The following is a 24,171-nucleotide window of genomic DNA, read 5'->3' on the forward strand; positions in this document are numbered from 1 at the left end:
ATGAAGGCTATGAATATTTTTTATTTGGTCAAAGAAAAACTCTCAATAGCAATGCTATTATTACAATGCTATTTTGTTTTATCCTGCAACACATACAAACAAATCAGACTATGTAAATCTCTTAAATAATATTTTAATACAAGACTTAAATATATGCTGCAAACAGAGGTGTACATAAAAGCATGTGACAAGATAGGTTACCGATAAAAAGATCTAGCTGTGACATTCAATGAATACAAACTCTCACACCAATGAAATATATCCACTTTTTAAATAATTAATATCACTTAGAAACTTGTTTAGAGTCTATTCATTGATGCAATAACTTGAACATTAGTGTAAATGTATAGTAAATTGTGATCATAAAATAGCTTATATGTACAGGTTTGGCAAATTCTCTGATGCAATGTGAGACTGTAAATATGATTCCAATGTGCAGGCATTTTTTTTATTTACAGCATGCACATTACCCTCTGAAACATGAAAAATAAATTCAGTCTAGCAAATTTAATTATGGTTAAACTGAGTATTTCCAATATAACACATTGGTACAGTAACAAAATGTGCTGTGATTCTGAACACAGCAGGTTTATTTCTTAATTAATGTGTGCAATTAAAACAAACAAAAAAATGTTAAAGGTATTTCTAAGTTGTAGTGTTATACTTATAACTTATATATATATTATATATATATATAATCTTAATATTAAATATCAACACTCAGACATATAGGACTTAATACAAAGCGAAAACAACTTGTTTTGCTCAGTGATGAAATAAAAAAAAAATTCTGGACTTGGTAGTGATCTAAATACTGTCACATTCTTTACTATAAATAAACCAAGATGAAAACAAACACTTGATGAGCATGTCTGCACGTTGCATAGTGTATTTGTACCATGTTCCAGTTTTATTTATTCCGATGTTCTGTTTCTGTATTAAATCTATTCAATAGCTGGCACTCTAATAGTATGATTAATATCAAATGGACAGTCATTTCCATATTTCTACGTAAAATGTGTAGAGCTCTGTTTGCCTTTAGCTATGAAATACCCTTTTCCCCCTATTTTATCATTATCTGTGAATCAGAGATAATTGGCACTTGAAATGCAGGGGTCACTAAAGAACATTCTTAATTTGAGAGGGGAAGAATAAAATGATCTTGATGAAGAAAGCAAAGTATGCTCCTATTCATAGATTTCAGAAAGAACACACATTAGCTGAGAACACAATAAAAATCGCATCGCTGCGGCTCTATGGCGCGTCTGTTAGGTCTTGCGTGAGAGAAACCACACTTTCATTGGTTCTTTTTTTCCTTTCATGGTTACAGGTCCTCTGTACTCCAAATGAAACTGCGGATCGGCGTTTTCCACTGACTGCAAACACCTGAAACAAAACAACACAATAACAACATTCAATTTATTCACACAAAAACCTTTGTTTATATTATATTGTATTATATTATAATTAATCTCACAAATTCAATTCAGTTCAGTTCTATTCTAGTCTATTCTATTATTAAAAGTGATGTTGGTTGTCATATTTTGAATGATTGTTTATTTCTGATTTTATATCCTGTCCAGGGGATACAGAAGTAAAAAAACAACAACCTTTGGCTAATTTAATAGTTGACTTTTTGTTTTGTTTTCATAGTGTTTATATTTTATGAACTAGTCAGTGTACAATTAATATACTTTTTAGAAGGTTATTAAAATCACTGTAAAAAGTAGTACCCTGTAACAGTGCATAGCTATTTTTACCTATGAAAAATATATATATATGTGCAATGTTCCAGGGTACTGCTTTTTACAGTGTTTTTAATAACCTTCTAAAAGTATATTTATTGTACACGGACTATTTCATAAAATATAAACACCGTGAAAACAATCAAAATTGGTGTAGAAACAATTTGCACTCATAAATTCTTAGGGCCAGATTTACTAAACAGGGCAACTTATCGTTAGAGCGCAATTCCAAAAAAGCGCCGATGGGAGGGGAAAATTATCCGGGTGATTTACTGACAATGCGCACATTAAACAACATAGACGCAGCCAGAACATTTCCATAATGACCAGTGAAATCTACCAAGAGCAGCGCAAATTACCGCCTGCTTTAAGACATGCTTTTTTGGGGGGTGTTAAATAATGGCGCAAATACCAGTAATTTGACGAGTGCAAACGTTAGTAAATCGCGTTGCGTGATTAATTTTAATACTCTCCTCCCATAAATTTTGCGTCTGAAAGGGAAACTCCTACAAATGCATATTCAATAAGGTCAGGCGCAAAATAACTGTGTCCACGCCTTTTCAGCGCTAATTCTTCACTGCACGTCTTTAGTAAATCCTGACTGTACTATTTTAACGCCAACGGTTTGCGCTGGCGCAAGATGTTAGTAAATCTGGCCCTTAGTATATTTCACAAAACAGTTAACACATTGGATAACTGGAATAGCATTTTCTTGTAAAACGTACTCAAATCATTTACAACTTCGAGAAATACTTTTTTACAGTGCAGATTTATGTTTTTTTTTCACCTGTATGTGTACTCCGACACATTTATCTTTCCTTTCTCTCCTGTGGTCTCTGTACGACTTGTTAGGTTGACCGTGTTTCCAAACAGGCAGTAACGGGGCATTCTTTGACCTATGACTCCTGTGACCACCTCTCCTGTGTGGATTCCAATGGTGATCTGCTCCAAGACATAACAGTTAGGTAGTAAATGTGTGAAGCCTGAAAATACGTAAACAAATTCACACATAACTCCTTAATATTCACATTGTCTTTTACAATTTGGACAATTTATAACGGGAGAAATCATAGACTTTTTTTTCATTTATTGCATGCATTTGTCTTTCCAGCAATTGCAAAGAACATTCCTCCTCTGAGCGAGACACGCTCTGCCATGTGAATGTGCCAGAGCTGAGCTAACGTTTCAGAAAAAAGTTAATGTGGGTGTATTTTTAAACACTGAAAGGAAGGATGATCTGACGGTGTCTCCCTTTGCCAGACTGTGCTTACTTTTGTGTGCGTGTGTGTCTTTGTGTGAAAGCGTCCATGCCATTCGCCTAACACAGTCCTCTCTCTAATTTAGATGCTCTTAGTGTTCCAGCAGCACATCTTCAACAGTAGCGCATATAATAACAAACCTGTGTCATCTGGTTCAACAAAAGACCCCGACTAAGACTTTACAGCAGACACATCTAACACCTTTGAGATGTATTCTTGAGCTATTCTTAGAAAACATAAAACATCCTTAATACACTGGCTAAAATGTATTCCCACAGGAGCATGTTTTATGATAGGTTTTTTTTTATGAAGGACAGCATGGTGGGTGGGTGCTTGTGTAAGCCCATCAGCCGGGTACACAAAATATGCAAGGTATTTTGTTTAATTTATGCTACTAGGCAGTGCATTAAACAAGTCTAAACATTTAAAATGTATTTATGCATTAAATTATAAATACACAATACACAGTATATACTTGTATATTATATTGCGAGTTTAAAAAAAAAACATTATACTGTTTTTTCTTTTTCTTTTTGATTTCTGAAGGAACTTTGCTAACGTCTTTTCTGAAACATTGCCAAGGCATATTTTATCAAAGGCGAAGCTAAATGTGACATTTATTATAGTGGGTTTATGTGAATATTGTTTTAAGTTAACTTCAAGGGTGTTATATTATAGTTAAATTTGTGTGTATATGTTATATGTTCTGTAATTGTTAATACATGATCAATAAAACTGATAATTTGCAGTTTAGTCCTGGATTTTAATTACACTATAGTGTTGAATGGCTATTAATCCTCATTTTATCCCCATGAATTCATAGAAAGATGCCATTAAACACATCTTTCAAATGTCAAATATTTAAAATGCTGGAGATTTAAAATTTGGGAAATTCACTGTGAAAACATATATATATAATTACAAATTTTACTGTTAAACACAATCATGATTAACTGCAGAAACTGGTGTGAATAATTAGCAACTTTTTAGTAATCAACTTTTTTTTTTTTATTAAAATAACTTTCTTCTTAGTTTTCGGGTTTTGTTATGTCTTAGCAGTTAAATGAATGTTCATTGCATTATTTTAGTGGCAAGTGTGTTACTATGATGGTGTTAAGTATTTGAGTGTATGACACTGTGTGCACCTTCTATATATTAGTATTTACCTCTCAGCTTGTGGAAAAGCTATTTGTGATAATCTTTGATTTATCATGTGGCTTTCTCTTTAGCCCCTGTGTTTTAAGGCGGTTGTCAGAATATAAAGGTAAAAATATATATATGTTTAGTAATTTACTATTTTTCACATTATTTCAATTTATGACATACACAATATACAATATATGTTTTTAGTGAAAATGTTTTATGGTATGTTTTTTTTTGTTTGTTTTTTTTACAGTGTAGCATTTCTTTCTTTAATTTCAGCACCCACAATCTGCAATTATGTGTTGTATCTTCCAGTGTACTTGAAATCAGCAAATTAAATAAACTAGTTATTACAAAACTTTAATGTTTGTGACATGAAATATTATACATGATGCAGATCCTCATAGAATGATAATGTTCTCTAGGGCAGCACTGGGCAAAGCCCCAGCATACAGCAAAACAAGCGTTTTGATACAAACATTGAAGTTCAGTGCTGTTGGACTAAATAGCAGCAATCTAGGAATGCAAATCAGCCAAAAACTGAGAACCAGAACTAACATTCCTTACTATATTATGTAGAATTTATTAAACAGTACATAGTATCTCATCATGAGATGCTTCAGCACCCTCAGCAAGCCAGCCTCTGCAGTCTTGGTAAAATGCACCTCCAGTATCTGAGAGTAAACCTATGGTAATATTCTTCATATACGCTGTATATTAGAACTATTCTCTATAGTTCCAGTCATCTAATTTGATTACACAAGCATTCCAATAGTAGTGATAATTAATAAAGCAGCGCTGGAACAACGGCATCACACATTCTTGTTCAAGTGATATTGCTGTAATGTTCTTCATTACATATACTTGAACTGGTATTCAATCTTACAATCAGCAGGCTATGATAAGATTTGAGCAAACACTTTTCTAATTTTGTTTCCACATAATTCAGCTATTCTGACAGAGACCGAAAGTGATACTACGTTATCCTGGAGTTGATAAGATGTTCTGGAACAAAAGACCTTAACAGAACCTCATGTGCTATGCATAAAAATGTGAATTTTTTTTATTTTTGTTTAAACTTGTAACTGGGTCAAGAAAAGTGATCACCTGCACAGGATCCTTGTCTACTTTCACCTGTCCAGCGATCTCCATCATGTCCAGGGCCAGATGACAGATGGATTTTGCATGGTGGGTGCAGGGCTCCGGAAGACCACTCACAGTCATGTATTTATCACCAACTGTCTCCACCTTTCAGAGAATAGAGAGACGTTTGAGAAACTGATGAGACGGCTAGAAATAGCTAATGTGCCTGTGGTATGATGAACCTCAAAGGACACTTGGATATTTTAAGTTTCCTACCCCAATTTTATATTTAACACATTAACCTACTTGATGTAATAATATCTGCACAACAGATATAGAGTCTGTTTAAAGTCTGTCTATATAGAGAGTATATATATATATATATAATGTGTGTGTACTTAACATTTTTAATGAACATGTATTGATTAAATTAACTAAAAAACATTTAAAGATATCTTGTGGCCTTGACTACAAGATAATAACTGATCCTAGTTTGTTATATGAATACAGCCAAATAAAATAAAAAAATGAAAATATCAGGAGAAACTATCCTCCCATTTTAGAATACTTTTGATTCATCCAAGTTTTCTTGACAATGCACACAAATGTTGGCAATTTAACTCCTCGTGTTTCATTCTCCAACCACATATCTATACCGTATCACAACAAACTCTAAAGAGAGAGCCCAGTCCTTTATGAGACCTTTGGACCACATAGATACGGATGGCTTTAAGTAAATATTGCTTTTTTTGGTGAGCCAGCCTTGAAATTCTACCCGCCCGTTTTGTTTAGTTAGCAAAGCTCCATGAAGTGCATTCTTGTCTGTATGCCTAGGATGTAAATCAAGGATATGTTCTCATGCCCTTGTTTTTAAGAGAGCATTGTACATGGTGTGTAGTTGGAAAAGTACAGACTATGAGGGACAGATAGTTAAGACAAGAAAGTTAATTAAATTTAAAGCTACAAAAAAATACAACACCATGGCTGGTTGCTCTGGAATTTCAAAAGACTCACATTACACTTGCAATATCTAAACCAAGTGTGTCAAACATACAGCTTGTGGGCCAAATATGGCCTCCAGAGGAGTCTAATCCAGCTTGTGAAATGATTTGAAAGAAAAAAAAATCACATCCAATTATTTTATGGGTATGATCAATTCATATTCTATTTTTAGCTAAACTAGTTGTGTATATTATAGCTCACATTTTAAAGCAGAAGTAGTAATTACACGTAACATCTGGTACTTATGCATGAATTTGCACTTTCATCTGAAAGTGGATTTGAGGGTGATGCAACTGTTCAGTTGATTTTCCCAGTTATCAAATATATCAATACTGTTGTTTGATTAATACTCCCTAATTACCAACTGCATACTGTATGTACATATAATCTAAAGGCCTCCAGTAAATTTAATTAGTAAATTCAATGTGCTTCTTTTTTATCCCAGTATTGTATACACACTCTGTGTTTCCTACATCAAGATTTAATAAATAAATAAAAAATCAGCCCACATAAGATGATTCAATCTGGCACCCTGCTCTAAATATAGTCATTCATTTATTGATCTAATTAGGTACATCATAAAAGATTTATCATAAAACAACGTATCATTAAAAAAAACACTTATAAAGTTTTTTTTTTTTGTCTTTGAACTTTGTAGCTGGAAGGTTTATTACTTTTGTTGATAGTGACACCTTTATTACTTTAAGTTTGCTCAAAGTGACATTTAAATTAGATTTTCAGATTTTGCACCTACTGTATAATGCTTTAACTTAACACTGTGGCTAACTTGCCTTCTCACAAGCACATTCACACATATTTGTCAAGAGTTGTCATTTTTGTCAAGATATTTTTAGGCCAGTCACAATCGTACAGAGTTTTTTCTTTGTGTGCTGAATATCTCTATTTATGTCTTTGAGCATGGTTATAAAGGTATTTTTATCTGTCTATCAATAAACAAAAAACACAGATACGGTTAGATCTGAATTCCAAATTCCAGTTTGAAAGCCACTCACCTTATAAACATAAGGATTCTTCCGAGAATCAGTGAGAATGTCAAATCTAGTGTAGATGTCATTGAGCAGATTGACAATTTTAATGGCTCCCTCTGCTGATGCATGTTTGCTGCAGAACGCATTGAACCCAACAATGCCACTGAAAAGAATTGCCACATTGTCGTATCGTTTAGCAGGCACGGGCCGTTTATGCCGAAGCTCATTGGCTACAGAAGGAGGAAGAACCGAATACAGCAACCTGAAACAAAGAGGTATCATCATTATCATGTACACTCTACAACAACATGCATTCATTGTATTTAATGTCACTGGACAAAAAAAAGAGAAATTATATAAGTTGTAGCAGTTGTTGTAGCCATTCAATGCAATACAGTTGTTTACTTCAGTTTGCTGAAAGGGTCCTATTATGCTTTTTCACTTTTTCAACTTTAATTAGTCTGTAATGTTGCTGTTTGAGCATAAAAAAGTCTGCAAAGTTACAAAGCTCAAAGTCCACTTCAAAGTTCACTTTTCAAAAACTACAACGAACGACTCATTTGGACTACAACGCATATTTTCCGGGATTGGTGATATCACAAATATTAACGAATGGGACGAGACCTGGTTGAGCTGCACTAAAGAAGGCAACGAGTTGTTAAAAATACCTAAATGATTTAATCTAATACTAAATTAATCCTTTTTTTATTAATTTCATTTAAACTGACCATGGGATAATGCAAATCATTTCATTCTTTTACACTTTCCCTGAAGGTTGAGTGCTAATTATCCACAGAGCTGTTTAAGTATTGGCTCTCTACATTTAGACATTTCATCCATCTGTTCTGTTCTTATTCTTTACTGCCAATGGGAAAACACAAATACTAACCTCTGTAATCAAAAGGCATTTTAGAACTCTCAGTTATACAACATGATGAAACATAAGTTTATATATATAACACTGTTATATATAATATATATAACACTATAATACACTATATTATATATATATACTGTATATAAATACAAAACCAAAAGCAGTATTATTATGAAAGTACAATTTAAAATAACTGTTTTTTATTTTAATGTGATGTTTTTTTTATTTATTTTTTAGTGCTGACAAACCTGATTAGTGTGGTCTTCAATGTCACATGATTCTGAAATAATTTGTACATGCTGCTTTGTTTGCTAAAGAAAACAGTTGTGCTGCTCAATATTTTGTGAAAACTGATACATTTTCAGGATTCTTTGATGGAATATAAAGTTAAAAAAAACAGCATTTATATAAAATAGAAATCTTACTGCATTTATTTTATTTTATTATGAATTTATTGCATCCCTGTTGTTGAATAAAAGTATTAATTTCTTTTTTTTTAAATCTTACCAACCCCAAACTTTTGAACAGTAATATATTATTAAGCTTTTGGAAACAAATTTTCTTCATCTCAGACTCCCAGTCCACTCCATAACTTAAATATTTCTGAACACATGTCTCTCTCATGTACATCTGGTACACTGCCATGGTAACTGCCTTAAGCATTATTTCTGGCCAAAACGCCTAACTGTGTTAAATTATGGATAAAAATTGCTGGGCTTGAGACAAATTTCAATGATTTGGTCTGCTCATGGTCTCACAAGAATACAAAACAGGCTCTTTATAAATACATTTCACATTATTACTCAGACAGCATAAATAATAGAAGCTATGCTGGCCCTGTATGTGTTACGGGGCTGACAAGACGTGAGACGTGCGGATCCATGTGCAAGCTTTTATTTAAAGCAGAAGAGGTCAGAAACACAGGCAGGGTCGAACAATGGCAAACAGGTATATGGCGGGCAAGACACAAGAATAATCCTAGGGCTAGCGTAGGTCAACGATCGGCGAACAGAATCAAAAGGGCGAGACTAGAGGGATAAATCCAGGAAAACAGGCAAAGATCAGAAACCAAGAAAACAGACAGGGCAAGACTAGGAAGCTAACGAGGGCTCTGTAAAGTAGCTATCACTGCTGGCGATAAGCGCATACAATACTCGGCCGTTCGATAGGAGTCAGATTGAGTGATATATAGTGAATGTGTGATTGGATACAGCTGTGTGCAATCAGTGCTGTGTGCAATCAGTACAATGGATGATGGGATATGTAGTCCGGGATGATGCAACAGTTTGTGTAGTGCGAGAGTCAATGTAATGGAAAGGGTGACCTCTGATGGCAAGCAGACGGAAGTTCATGGACCGGATTCGTGACAGTATGTAATCAAAAATAAATAAATAAACAGCATGATTCACAGTAAATACAACACATGGACAAAAAACCCAGCTATTTTCTATGAGGCGATACCTACTTACGGAAGAGGATTAGGGCCAAGCAATATTAAAAAAATAAAGCCATCTCGAGATTAAAGTCATAATATGAGATCAAACTCGTTAAATTTGAAGAAAAATGTCGAAATAAAATGTTGAGATTAAACTCATTACATTTTGAGAATAAAGTCATTATGTTTCGAGATAAAACTCGTTAAAATTTCGAGAGAAAAAAAGTAGAGATAAAATGTTGAGAATAAACTCATTAAATTACGAGAAAAAAGTTGTTGAATTTTGAGAGAAAAAAGTTGTTACATTTCGAGAAAAAAGTTGAGAATAAACACACTCGTGTCATTCATTTCATCTTGTTGGACAGAGTCAAACAGTGTCTGCAGTGGCGTAGGTTGGAGGTAATACGCAGGGACATAGCATACAGTGGTGTATTGTAATGAAGTAATACTTCGTTACAGTACTTAAGTATTTTTTGGGAGTATCTGTACTTTACTTGAGTTTTTATATCTCAGCCAACTTTTGTACTTTTATTTGAGTATGGCTTTCAGGTACTTTATACACCACTGGTAGCATGTTCGAAACTGTCTTTAGCCGAACTCGCTTTTCTTCCTTTTCTCATCACATATCACATCGGAAAAGTGGAAAATGAATTGCTTTACCAGTGTTTAATAATAATGTATTAATTAGGTAGGTTAAGTGTTACTACAGTAAATCCATTGTAAATATTGATTTGTGGATTGAAAAGTACTCTAATAGGATTGTTGTTGCAGTGTTTCTCCTGTTTTCTGTGTCAGTGTTGTTTAGAATAGCAGCACTGTTTCATCTGCCTTTAAACGTGTTTAAATCACTGTGGAGTCTTTGGTTTTTATCGGAGACCTCTGCTCCAAACTCGAACGCTTCTCACAGCGCTGTTTAGTGGATGCCTGATCGAGACCTGCGAGTAAACACATTTGTTCTGAGCTCGCGCTGCGCTGTCTTTAGGCAGAGCTAATAACGGTAGTTATTACTAACGTTATAATAAGTAGCGCTGTACCGCTTTTAGTGCGCTAAAGACAGCGCATATGAGCAGTGTTGGGCAAGTTACTTCCAAAATGTAATACATTATATATTACTAGTTACTGTCTTTTGAAAGTAATTAGTTACATTACAATATTACTGTCTCTGAATTGTAATGCATTACACTACTTTTGAGTTACTTTTGAGTTACTTTCATCCAAAATATCCACATAAGTATTGTAAAATGCCAAAATGTAGTTTAATGCTGCTCATTCTACATCCAGTGGAGGGTAATGTGATGGGTCTATATGGCATAAAATTATAAAATCATATTTAGATACCGGTATGTAGGTCTACATTAATGTTACGTTGTAGTTTAGGTTAAAAAATATAAGCACAAATCGCATTATTACATTCATAAATAACACTGGTATAATATTATTACTTTTGTAATGCGTTACTCCCAACACTGCATATGAGTTATCAAATTGTTGTCACACGTTTTACTGATACATCTGGCCTAAAATGTAGTGCTCTCACCTTGTGTTGACATTGTAAAACTGCATGATTTGTAAATTATGATTGGCGGGCCACATATAATAGCCTACATTTCAATAGACATTTACACTAAGTGAAAATAGCCATTCTATTTACGTTAGGCTATGCAAAAGTAGCAGATCTTTGCAATAAGTGTAAATAGTAGCTAATTAGATGCTATTTATACTGCACCTCAGTATTATTGTACATAAACAGGATGCAATAATAACCAAGTGTAAATGACTTTATTTATTAAAATTATTATATAGATGCTGCCTTATTAGGACAACAAAGCCTCCCTAATTAATACATTATTATTAAACACTCGCTAAGCAATTGATTTCCATTTTTCTCATATGTGATGAGAAAAGAAAGAAAAGTGAGTTTGGCAGACTGTTGTCGATCGCATCACACGCTACATCTCTGCATTACTCTCCAACTGCAGATGCAATTTGACTCTGTCAAACGAGATGAAATGAATGACACGAGTGTGTTTATTCTCGACTTTTTTTCTCGAAATTTAACAAGTTTTTTTTCTCAAAACACGACGACTTTTTTCTCGTAATTAAATGAGTTTATTCTCAACATTTTATTTCGACTTTTTTTCTCGAAATTGAATGAGTTTTTTTTTTCTCGAAATGTAACAACTTTTTTTCTCGTAATTTAATGACTTTATTCTCAACATTTTGTCTTTTAAACAAGTTTTATCTTGAAACATAACAACTTTATTCTTGAAATTTAATGAGTTTAATCTCGTATTATAATGACTTTAATCTCGAGATGTTTTTTTTTTTTTATTATTGCTTGGCCCCCTAATCCTCTTCCGTACCTACTAGCACAGAATTAATCTGCATATAAAAACTGCATCCAAAAATCATATGCATAAACCTTAAAGAAAATGGCACAGTCACATCTCAGTGTCCTAAATTGAGCAACTGCCCAAGTTTCAGTGCAGGACGCCTGCTATTGAAGATAAGGCTGTGCTATTCAGCACATTCAGAATGCGGCCCATTTGTTCACCTGTTATCAATGAGTCACATACATCCAGGTTTCTAAGAATTGCATGTTCACCTAACACTACTGAAAATTACAGAGAGTGTAAATTTGAAATGAACTAAAAAAAAAATGCTTAGAAGGACATAACACATCAGCAACTCAGTAATTTAATTTAAGACACAAATGAGAAAATATTAAAATGTCTATGAAGATTATTAAACAATTCCTGCGAACAGTCATGTTTTAAATTCTGACTAGAATTTGAAACTTTTACACAGGCAGTTGTGGAGCTTTAGTTGGTATATATTGTCTGTGTGGATGAGAGAGATGGTCTCTGGTGATGTTCAAGGTTCTCCAACAGATTTAATAAACAAACACAGAGCTCACAGTCCGAGGCAGACTGGCTCCCCACGGAGAGCGCAAATACAGCCTCATTTTCCGAGCAGGAAAAGAGACGGCCATCTTAAAAAAGCTGTATGCTGGGGAAACAAAGTGAAACCAATATCACGCTTTTTTTTATCATTACAGCCTTGTGACAGTCTATGCAGCATTGTATCACCAAATTATAGACTCAGAGCAGGACTATAAGGGCTTGGGTTGCCATCTGGGTTTGGGCCTTAGTCGTGAGACCTAAAATTGACCTTAGTCATATTACTCAGTGTATTGGTCTGAATCTGGATCCTCACACATGGTCTCGGATAAGACTGCAGTCTATTTCCAGCTTGCCTTGTGTAACCACCCATTTAGACAGGAAGAGATGGTCTGATTGACATGTAATGCAATTAACAGATTACTGTACAAAGGTAATGATGACATGCAGAGGAGGAGATGAGCCACTTATTTTATTTCTCTGGAAATTACTGTAAACTCCACACAGACTCTCAAAGGTGCTCATTCAGTAAAGCAGGGAAGGGAAGAAGCAAATAAAAAATTAAAATTAATTAAAGAGGTTTTATTGTACAACGATACATTTGCTTATACATTATTGGGGGTTTTAAACATCTCATTTGTAATCATTGTTTTCACTGCACTCTCCCAGCTGGTTAGGTGCCAAGATAAACAGTATATATATGTTCAAAAATTACAATGATTGGTCTACACTCTATAATATTTTATTTAAGTTAAAGCAAGGGATAAAAAAGGAGATAAGAAACGTCTGTTTATTATCCCCTGCTTTAACTAAAATAAAATATATCAAGTTGGCTTGCTTTCACAAAAACATTTCATTTAAACTAATGGGTTAAGGTGTTAACTTTGAGATTCCTAATTGTACTTAAATATAATAATAATAATAATAATAAACACCATTGAGTTGGGTTCCACAAAAAGTGTAACTGGAAAACGGGCTAAGCTAAAATTGGCCAAAATGTAGCCTGAGCCCACTTTTATGGCCAGTAAAAACTAAACTCAGATGCCAAAAGGGGAAAGAACTTAATTCTTTTTGCTCTGACATTTTTCCTGACCTGTCCTGCACTCAGACCTCTTTTTGGGTTGTGGGTCTCTGCTGACAATCGTTTAGGCAACACCTATAAATCTTGATACATGCAAGACATAAAGAATAGCAAAAGAAAATTAATGAGATAAATAAGGATCATAACACACGAAACCTGTCACTCACAAAATTTGGCTCTGAGAAGCAACTGACAAAAATATTTAATGCATGAAAGGGTCCCTTCTGAATGGCATTGAAGTGATAGAGCAGCACTGAAGATTGGGATGAACAGCCGATCAGACATGTACCTCACCAGCTTTACTTTTCATCATCTTTTCCTGTAAATATAAATGAATGTGTTCCTCCTAAACAACGGTATTTATTGTCATAGGACAATCAAGTCAAGTCAGTCACCACAGTGGCTGGTAAATAAAATAATCCAGGCACCACTGCAAAATAATTCCTACAGTCCATAATTTCCTACCCTGGTTGACGGTCTTGTCTGGAACTCAGTGTTTGGTTTGGATCTGGGCTTTAAGGGACCTGATCTTGGTCTGGATCAGGGTCTTGAGAGATCTAGATTTGGTCTGGGTTCGGGTCTTATGGGGTCTGGTGTTGGTCTGGGTTTGTGTATGTGTGAGAGTTCCCTCAAAACAATTTAAAAAAGAAACCATAAATGTTTAAATATTTCTGTGAATACCTCTAACACTGAATTGGAGTACTGTTTGAATGAAACAGCATATTCTTTCAATATATTTCATAACATACATGTAAGATAATCTTTTTAATATTATTACAAACTTTAACCCTTACAAACATCAATGAAATAAAGTTAACAGTGTCATCCCATTGCTTTCAAATAGATGTAGGATTTTCAAGGTAATCCAGTGTTCATTTAAATCAGCTAATATTCATTAAATATTTCCACAATGTGAAACGTTGGAGGACTGACCTGTCTGTCTTCTTCTTCTCATCCTCCAGGGCTCGAAGCGTGTGCTGCAGACGGTCAGTCAGGATCTCCAGCTCCTGGGTCAACTTGTACTCCTCACGAAACTGCTCCCCCAGTAACACAAGGTCTCGGGTGGCATCATGAAGAGGAATGTCACTCAGGTACAGACCTCTCCTTGTCAGGTCATCCAGATTCATAACACTGACATATTGACAAAACACTTAATCAGCCCCATAAATTTAAGATGTCAAAAAGTGAAGTAACAAAAAAAAATGTCTTAAATTTAGCAATATAACCTTAATATATACCAACATAGCAGTCTCATTAGAAAATATTTTCACCACATAATAAGTTATCAAAGCCTTTGTGTGCATGCCATGGGGATTATTATAGTTTCTTTAAAAAAATTCAATCTAAATCAGCGGGAAGGACACATCGTTGTTGTGTTTGCCAGTAAAAGAGTCGAAAGAATCGCACTGATGTTTAAATGACACGTTATGCTATTTATACGTTATTTCCTTCAAGCTGTATTAAAGGTATAAATCAATGAAGTATGAGTAAAGGTTGCCTGTCTAAATGCACTTTAAAAAGGGAAAATGCGGAATTCCTTTAAGGAGCTATTTATACCTGATAAACCACTTTAAATGACTTTTGTTGGTGTAACATAATATAGTCAGGTTGATTCTGTCAAATTAAATACTATTTTTACCTAAAACATTAATTTTAACCATGTTCACTAAAAAAATAAATCTAACTTGAAAATTGCAGTAACATCTATTTTCATAATTTTAAACTGAAGTCAAGCTCCAAGCATTGACATTTAAAAAATATTTTTAATAATAATAATAGATATGACTAAATCCACTTGACTACATTAGGCTACAAAAATGAAAATAATTTTAAGGATTAGAGCAAGTAAAAATAAGTAATTATGGTAACAATTACATGTGTTGTCCATCTTCTCTTCAAGTTCATGTGAAGAGCAGTAGAATATAATTTCAAACTGATGCAATTATTTTAAGCTACCAAAATTTCCAAATTTGTTTTATTGGTATTATTTCACAGCCTCATCCATCTAACCTTGGTGAGCACAGGAAAAGGATGTTCTCAGTCTCAGGAAGTGAGATCATCTGGCCCTTCAGTCTCAGGCAGCTAATCTCTGTTCCTGTGAGTTCATCTTCACTCTCCGCAGTCTCTACATTCAATAGGCCCTCCTACATAAAACCATAAACAAACCTTGTATCATTTAGTTTCCATTTACATATTTTTATAACATACATGGTTAGCCTTGTATTTGTATATGAGTGTGTGACATGTACTGTAGAACTAACAATCATAATTTGTTTCAGAAACTATTAACAACATTTAGTTAATGAGTGCTGGTGGTTTTATATCAGACAGTATGTAATGTGTTTTGGGGCAGACAGACCTTACTCCGCAGCACAAAGACAGTGTTGATGTGAGACAGGATGCCATGGAAACTGAAGTCTATGTGTGGCCGCACCAGCGAGAACACTGAGGACAGGTTACAGACGCCAGGCTGCAGCTGGAAGATGGCACAAATAACTTGACATTTACTTTCTAAATCTCTCACTTTTACATTTCTAAAAATACATTTTTGAGCAGACGAACCTGTGGCAGAACTCTGAAGATGGCATTGCCACACTGTGTGAGCATGAGGTCCTTGTCAAACATCAGGTGGAATGGGAAAGCCTTGCAGAAGGTATACGGACTGATCCGTGTCTCTTGAGTCCCATTCTCCTCGAAACCATCCAGGTCTTCATAAAACGCCTCCTCCTCCGAGTCCTTCTCCTCAATCAAGAACTTAATGTGATCACATTCTTCACTCTTTGGCTGAATGACCTGGTACACCCCCACAAATAACAGATTTAGAGTCTCGTGGGTCATGGGGATTGCATTTCCAAACATTAAATGTGGACACCCACAGCGTGAAAGAAAAAGAAAGCAATGACTGGAAGAAAGGGTGGAAGTAAGAGACAGACCGATACAGGGTTATTATTGGTAACTAAAACTGAAGCCATAAAAAAAAAAAACATTTTCAGTATTAGAAATAAAACAAACATTAACTGAAATAAAATAAAACGTAAAAAATCTTAAAGGGGTCATATGATGCGATTTCAATTTTTCCTTTCTCTTTGGAGTGTTGTTTTAACCAGTTGCCATGCAACATTTCTCACTTTCATTTAAGTTGAAGTACACAAACTCAATAAACTAAAACTTAATAAAAACTATATAGCTATGGTTGAGGTTATTTATTATTTTATGCATGTTTATTTATTTTATGTATTTATTTATCTATTTATTTTCTAACATATGTGCTGTATATTCTGTACTGCTTATGTTCATTTTTAAAACAAACTCCAGTAAAAATAAAAACCAAACCAAAACATTCATTTTTTACAAAATAAAATAAAATAAAAATAATCTGGGAAGGCAATTGCAATCTAAGTGAATGAGGTCAATCTGTAAGCATTTGTTAACCATGTGTGTGTTAATATGGTTTTAGCGTGGTCAAAAAAAGGTTATATAAAAAAAAATGTCTTTGTTTAAAATGACTGAATGATTTAAAAAGTTTTACAGTTCAAATAAGTCTTAACAGAAAAACTTGCGTTTATAAACTTATAAGCGAAATATTAAATTATATTTCATTTTAAATCCTCCAAAAACAGCACTTTTACTTTCATTATAATACCTGAAAATGAAGGATGAGGTTTTTTTTGTAATCAGCATTATGCCACAAATGCTGTTGAAAAAAAACTTACATTGAACCCGAAATATTCCTTTAAAGAACAGAAATAAAAGTGTCTAATGGTCTCTTGTGATTCCAAACAATATCTTCTGTTAAGTGATAAGAGTTCAGGTTCAGTGATCTCATTCCTTAGTCGTTGCATAGCATGTAGACTAAGCAAAGAGAAAGTTAGAGCTTCAAGTGTGTCTGAGTGTTTAATAAAGGAGAATGTTTAGTTTATTTAAGTATGAGTCAAATACAGGAATAACTTTTGGATTTTTTTTACGCAATGAAGACACTCGTTCTCTCTGTTTTATCTTCAGCAATATCACTGAAAATGGCCCTAAAAGCCGTTTTATTGTAGCCATCATATCAGCCTGGTCTGAATGCAGAGAGGCTGTTGTTTTTTCTCTCTCAGCTTGAAGTTGAGCCCATTTTGCTGACGTCAAGTCACTGTCTCTTTGCCCTGCCGTCACCATGACGACGATGGCTAACATTTTTTTCAACAAGTCAGGTGTTGCATTTCGAGGGTCTGTCGATTGGACTCCCTCATTTCACACTAAGCCCAGATGGAGAGAGAGAGAGACGGAAAGAGCAGTCTGCCATCTGGGGGATGATTAGCTCTTATTGGGTGAGGGGGATTTATTTGGAAAATAAGGCAGAGACTGAAGTGCGGTGACAAAGGATAAACCGCAGGGAGTTCATGATAATGTTGTTTATCGATGAGACTCTCTGTGTGAAAGAGAGTAAATCTACCTCTGGTCTACCTCCAGTCATGTCTGGATAATTGCAGAATTTATCACTTACATTACTGTTTGTTTAAAAATACCATTATATATATATATATATATATACAGTGGGTACGGAAAGTATTCAGACCCCCTTAAATTTTTCACTCTTTGTTATAACCAAGGCTGCATTTATTAAACAGTAATATCTTTTACAGTTATAGTATTACAGTTAAATGCACGGTTTTCTATTGTAATATATTTTAAAATGTAATTTATTCCTGTGATGGCAAATCTGAATTTTCAGCATTATTCTTTGATGAATAGAAAGTTCAAACAGCATTTATTTGAAATAGGATTTTTTGTCTTTTCTGTCAATTTTGATCAATTGAATGCATCCTTGCTGAACAAAAGTACTAATTTCTTTCTTTAAAAATCTATCTATCTATCTATCTATCTATCTATCTATCTATTGTTGTGTCATTGTGGATATTACTTTTTTGTGCAATAATTCTCTTCTACCATTTGCATCTGAATCTGCCAGGCTAAAGACAATTAAAGGAACAAAGCAACATCTATAAAGGAGACCATCAATGCACAGGCACAGCACCTTCATCTCAATCTCAGTTCCATGAATCTGCTGTGCAACTGTCTTGATGATCCCTATGACGATGTCCTGAAGACCTTCTCTCTCAGAGTAATAGTGTAAAATGAGGTTGTTCCCCTTCTCTGCATCCGTGCAGCGGAAGGAGGGCGCGCGCATGCCGGGGTAGATGGTGCCCAGATGGTCATGCAATGCATCCAGATTCTGAAAGAGAACAAGCTGATATTAATGTGCTGATGTAAGGAGCAGATTTTTGCAAAGTCAGTGCAATGAAAAGGGGTGAAAATAGGGTATCTAGTATCTAGATTTTAGTAGCACTAAGCTTTTATACTACACAATATTTAGTGAAATCAGCTTCAGTTATGGCAAACTTTTCTCTCATTTTTAATTTTACTATGGGCACAGTCGTATGGAATTTTTCACAAAATAAGGCAAAAAAAATGACATTCTTTAAAAAACATGATATATAATGAAAGAACATTAAGGATTTATTTAAAATATAGCTGATGATGTTATTGTCAATAATCTGCACTAGCACAGAACATGCCATTTTCATTCTGTAATCTAACAAAACTATTATTATTTAATACTCTATTATTATTTTAAACTATTTTAAAAATCACCCTCACTAAAAGTACAGTACATGCAGTGTGTGAAATAGAGAACAGACAGTGTTACTTGCGTCACTTTCTCAACATTGCTGCTGCTGATTTTTGGGTGATAAAAACAGTAGCCTCTTACTTGTAAGAATTCACGGACATTGGAGCCCAACACTCGAAGGATAGTGTCATAGCCAGATTCCTGACAGAACTCAAAAAACATTTTCCCGAACATTTGCAAGATGCCTCCGGCATCCATTTCTATAGAAGAAGAAACCATATTTAAATCAACAGGCAATTCAAGAAGATTTTTACATTTAAACAAAGTAATTTTGTTACATTTCATTGTATAAGTTAATCATTATGATGTTCTGTCACTTATAATAGGCCACTTTTGATTTAATAAACCACTTAATAAATAAATCAATTTAGGTTTTCGCAAATGATTACCTCCATCTTTCCAAAACTACAACAATAACAAAAACAACCTTACTTAGTACTTTGCTTGCAGCAGCCACAAGGTCATATGTTTTGGCATCTTCATAGATAATTCTGACCAAAAACTGTCCTTCTACATCAACCTGAGCCTCTCTCCTAAAAGAAAAATATAATATAAAATATTTTAAACATCGAGTAATTGCTATTACATCATTAACATTAATTAAAAAACTAAAACATGTTTCATTAGAATTTTTAGACTCCAAGGTAATTACATATCTTTAAATTTTGAGAAAAATGAAAAGGAATATTTAATAAAAGCATGAAGATTGTTAGAGTTGGGTCAAAATGTGATTTGCTTGGACATATTACTAAACTGTGAGCTAAAAAAAATACAAATCAGCTTTGACTAAGAATGATGACCAAAGAGAAGTTCAGCCAAAAAGTCACAATAGTATCAACAAGGGAAAACACTTGTAAAACACAACCTAAAAATAGAAATAGAAACATTGTTAATCATGTCTTGGACAGTGCACTGCGAGATGCTGCTAACCTTGTGATAATATTGAACCTTGCTGAAAAAAATGCTGCAATAACTGAGTCCAACTGCTTTAATGTTGCCAGAAAATCGAGTGAGACTCGAGCTCACAACTTGAGCCTAAACAGGCTCTAAAACATTTGTTTACATTGCGCACAGCTGTGACTTGAAAAGACTGCTCTTAAAAGTCATGTTAAAGAGATGGAAGAAGTTAAATAAAGCTGAACTGTTTGTGCAAGAGGAAAAATTTGTATGCATGTGACTTCACCCCATGACATGTTATACGTGATTTCTCATGCTCTGAATAAAGGAAAAAGAGCATATGGTAGCAAAAACTGACCAATCACAATATACTGAGCTACAGATATCATTAATTGTATTTTTAAGGCATTGAGAAAAAGTGTTAAGAATAAAATAGCATTTGCTGAAATTTTATTTAGATTTCAAGCCAAAGTTTTGTAAGTGTCATTATAAATTGATAGTCACACACACACCTCTCCTTAAGTCACCTGAATTTATATCTGAGAACATCTATTATATGTACAGACACGTATGTTCAAATAGAATATACAATGCACATAAATGCAAAAACAAACAAAAAAAATTACAGAATATGACAATAAAAGATTGTCCATGATGTAATAGAGAAGTTCATATGAACTCACTTGATGTCCTCCCACACATCTGGACCATAATTTCTCAGCACCAGAAGTTCTAGTGCATGGTTCACAAAACCGTACTGCCAAAAAAGAGTGAAATATACAGTTGTGAAATTCATACATGATATAATAATAATATGTTTGTATATACACTACATGTAGTGTAATGCATTATTTGCCTTTTTCATTGTTTACATATTCAATGTACCATCTCTACAAACATGTTGTAGTGCTTTTTGTGCGTAAGACATGAGCTGTAATGAACATTTGAATTGAATTTTATCTCACAGTGAGGCAATACAGCTATTATAATAGCCTACAGAAATACATATTTGAGTAATGCCATATTTCCATCGCTTTTATACCACCGATGCTACCGTAAACTGCAGAGCAAATATTTACGTGAACAAGGATTACAGAATAAAAACAGAAATGTAAAAAAAAATTTAAAATCGCATTCATATTATTGCTACATACCATGTTCGGAATAATTCGCCAGTCCTGTTTGTGATACCTTAAATCACTAAACACCAGCACTGACAAACCGTACAGCTGTTACGAGTGAAACCACCATTCCTGAAACGAGCTCATTGTTATTGACAGAGGATGCAGCCAACGAGAGCGCAGGGATGCAAAAAGTACTACACACAGCTGGTTCTCGCTATTTGCGTTTTTCTGGATCCCGGATTCAGGAATTATACTCCGTTGAAGGATTGTCTCATGAATATTAATTACGCAACATGACGTTTGTACAGAATACCTATCTGATTGGCCGCGAGGTAGACGCTAGTAGGTGGGCGCTAATCAACTGGCGAATTAACGATTCCTACTATGGTTGAAGGCCTGGGTCATGAATATTAATTAGGTTACGTTCTGTAAGCTCCGGGAAGGTTACCAAGCAACGCCAACATGACCTTATTAATATTCATCGACCAAGCTTTAGCAGGGGGAATGCTGTCAGGAGATATTATCGTTGGAGCTGTTTAGAAATATCTTAATATTGCAATCAGTCTAATCAATGAAAAATGAATCAAATTAAGAAAATTAATTCGTAATTTCATACCCTATTGATTTTATTATTTTATGAAGACGTTTAAATTTTCATGAAGCTTATACTTTGTTCTTAGTCAATTTGATAGCAAGATATTAGCCTAATATTTCTTTAATTTATACATTTCAGATTAATCTCTAATTTGTTATGCTATATGCCCTAAATGAAATCAATTAAACCTGAATGTCATATTTGGGTTTTATATTCTGAAACAATTAATAAAACCTGTTGGATTTCTGTTGTAATTATAATTCAAAAATTTTTTTTTTATCTGTGATAGCAAGAAATACTCATTTCTTCACTTCTTTTAGAATTTTATATTTAATAATATGTAGTGATGAATATAGTAGAGCTAAATGAAATTCACCATGGTGTGGTATTTTAAGCACAGACAGGTTTATCATAACATTTTTGTTTTGTGCTTCTGATACATTACCATACTTTTCATGAAGCATGTTAATCTTGGTAGATTTTAGCAAAAAAACAAAACAAAACAAAAACATGACCCCTGTTCTGTTTAACAACATGTTAAAACATCGTTAGGACGTGTTATGTGAAGAACAGTGTTATGTGAAATCTGAACAAAATTAAGAATAATGCAACAGTGTTATCTTTTTGTGGTCTTTTCATGAAAAGACCAGGTCGCATTGAAACATGAGACATTAAACAAAACAAACCTTGAGTAAAGCATGTTTATTACAGATCTATTACAATACAAAAAAGTCACAATGTTTACTTTAAGGATGACTGTGGTCTGACTCTGCTAATGTGAACCTTTACTGTGTGCTTTTCTTCCCCTTCACTGTGTGGTGCACTACAATGAAATGTGCTCTATTCAGACTATTGAATTGATACTAATTGCCCCATACACAATAAATGATTCACTTTATTGGTTCTGTAGCATTTAAATAATATAAATACAAATGTGGATGACATTCTCTGCTTTTTAGATTTTTGGTATACAGTCAGGAAGTCAAAATAAACTAAATACTTTATTAAAACAAGATGTTCTGCCAAACAAAAATCTGAGGCTTTAAACCAACACTTCTGTGAACAAAAACTGTGCACAGTGAACCCCTTCTAATGAGTGTTATTTGATAGCTTTTTGGCAACATTCAACAGTTGGATGATAAACTACCTCTGGCTCAACTAAAAAGATACACAGAGTGACAGGCAGTATTAACCCACTGTTTCCAGCATTTGTGTCTTAAAGATTTTATGTTTTTAATCCACTGGGTTGAGTTTCGTCTGTAGCACAGCCAGTGGAAGCAGCACTTGTCATTTGATCGCGAGCCTGGAGGAAGTAACAAACTCCAGGGATGTCGGCAGGGAAGTTGGGCGGAAGATCCTCTCTTGTCCGGGGGATGAGAGTGAACTCTGGACAATCTTTTAACAATCTGAAATGAGAGAGAAGTTACAAATTGTCCTAAAACCCACATGCAGGTACACAGTAAACCTGCTAGTGCTAAATCACCTCTAACAGAGTGGAATATACTTAAAATACTTGTACTTGTTTTGGCTCATCCAGAAATGATTTAATAAGGAAGATCTTCATGTGTTATTCTTTCTTAAACATAAAAAACACAGATCCATTTGGTGAAATGTTCCTGTTCTTTGTTCATTTAAAATGAATGCAGTTGTTTTACGCACACCTTATTGTACAATAACTGACTCACTGTTGCTCTCGATAACGTGTAAAAATAAATTTACCCTCACTTAAAATTCAAAACTGTAAAATAATAAAATAAACATTTAGTTACACTTGCCAGTAAGTTCTGAATACAGAATAAACAAACAGGACAGTTGTTTCTGTTTGTACCTGTATGTGGTGGGACTGACGTTAATCTTTCTTGGCAGGCTACAGGACTCAAACTTGTTGGCTAATGTGACGTTATTGCCAAAAAGGCAGTAGCGGGGCATTTTAACACCGACTACACCAGCCAAAACCGAGCCAGAGTGGATCCCGATACGCATCTGAGAATAAAACAAAGCAAAGACTCCTTTTAAAAAAAATTGTTTTCTTCTCAAATATTCTTTTTACATTCTTTATTGCAAGCCATAGGTAATATTAACATTTCTGAGCAAATTCAAAGTCTCCTGATGTGAATTGTTTTCCAAAATATATTTATCATTTAAACGATGATAATTCAGAAGCTCAAACCGAATCTTTAAACAAACATATACCTTTTTCCAAAACGAATGTTTGTATGTAAGGGATAATGTACATCCAGCCGGTTGTTATCTCAGATTATCGTCTAATTATTTACTTGTGGCAAGTAAATAATTAGATTTAATTATCCGCTTCGCGTCGGGGTCCTGATCACCCTGTCGGGGTTTATTCTGAGATAACAACCGGCTGGA

The 24,171-nt window shown here is 34.2% G+C and overlaps 2 protein-coding genes across 3 annotated transcripts in view; both read right to left on the reverse strand.

Annotated features, from left to right (window-relative positions):
- Positions 1–758: 758 nt before the first annotated feature.
- LOC107714654 (guanylate cyclase soluble subunit beta-1) lies at positions 759–21,416 on the reverse strand. The gene is made up of 13 exons (XM_016520584.1): positions 21,237–21,416; positions 20,766–20,839; positions 19,618–19,718; positions 19,267–19,385; positions 18,532–18,729; positions 16,077–16,307; positions 15,874–15,990; positions 15,525–15,658; positions 14,448–14,645; positions 7,246–7,483; positions 5,255–5,395; positions 2,533–2,687; positions 759–1,386 (listed from the first exon to the last, which is right to left on the reverse strand). The coding sequence occupies exons 1-13, from the start codon at positions 21,237–21,239 to the stop codon at positions 1,269–1,271; spliced, it is 1,827 nt and encodes a 608-aa protein (XP_016376070.1). The 5' UTR covers positions 21,240–21,416; the 3' UTR covers positions 759–1,268.
- A 1,091-nt stretch (positions 21,417–22,507) lies between these two features.
- The window catches only part of gucy1a1 (guanylate cyclase 1 soluble subunit alpha 1), an 8,661-nt gene continuing 6,997 nt past the window's right edge, over positions 22,508–24,171 (reverse strand). For both annotated transcript variants that reach the window (XM_016520582.1, XM_016520583.1), the window contains 2 exons: positions 23,630–23,784; positions 22,508–23,207 (listed from right to left, as the gene is read on the reverse strand). In XM_016520582.1, the coding sequence (XP_016376068.1) occupies positions 23,027–23,207; positions 23,630–23,784 (336 nt within the window). In that variant the 3' untranslated portion in view covers positions 22,508–23,026. The remainder of the gene's footprint in view (positions 23,208–23,629; positions 23,785–24,171) is intronic.

The sequence above is a fragment of the Sinocyclocheilus rhinocerous genome, unplaced genomic scaffold, assembly GCF_001515625.1.
Source record: "Sinocyclocheilus rhinocerous isolate Xijiao unplaced genomic scaffold, SAMN03320098_v1.1 scaffold2134, whole genome shotgun sequence".
Classification (NCBI taxonomy): Eukaryota; Metazoa; Chordata; class Actinopteri; order Cypriniformes; family Cyprinidae; genus Sinocyclocheilus; species Sinocyclocheilus rhinocerous.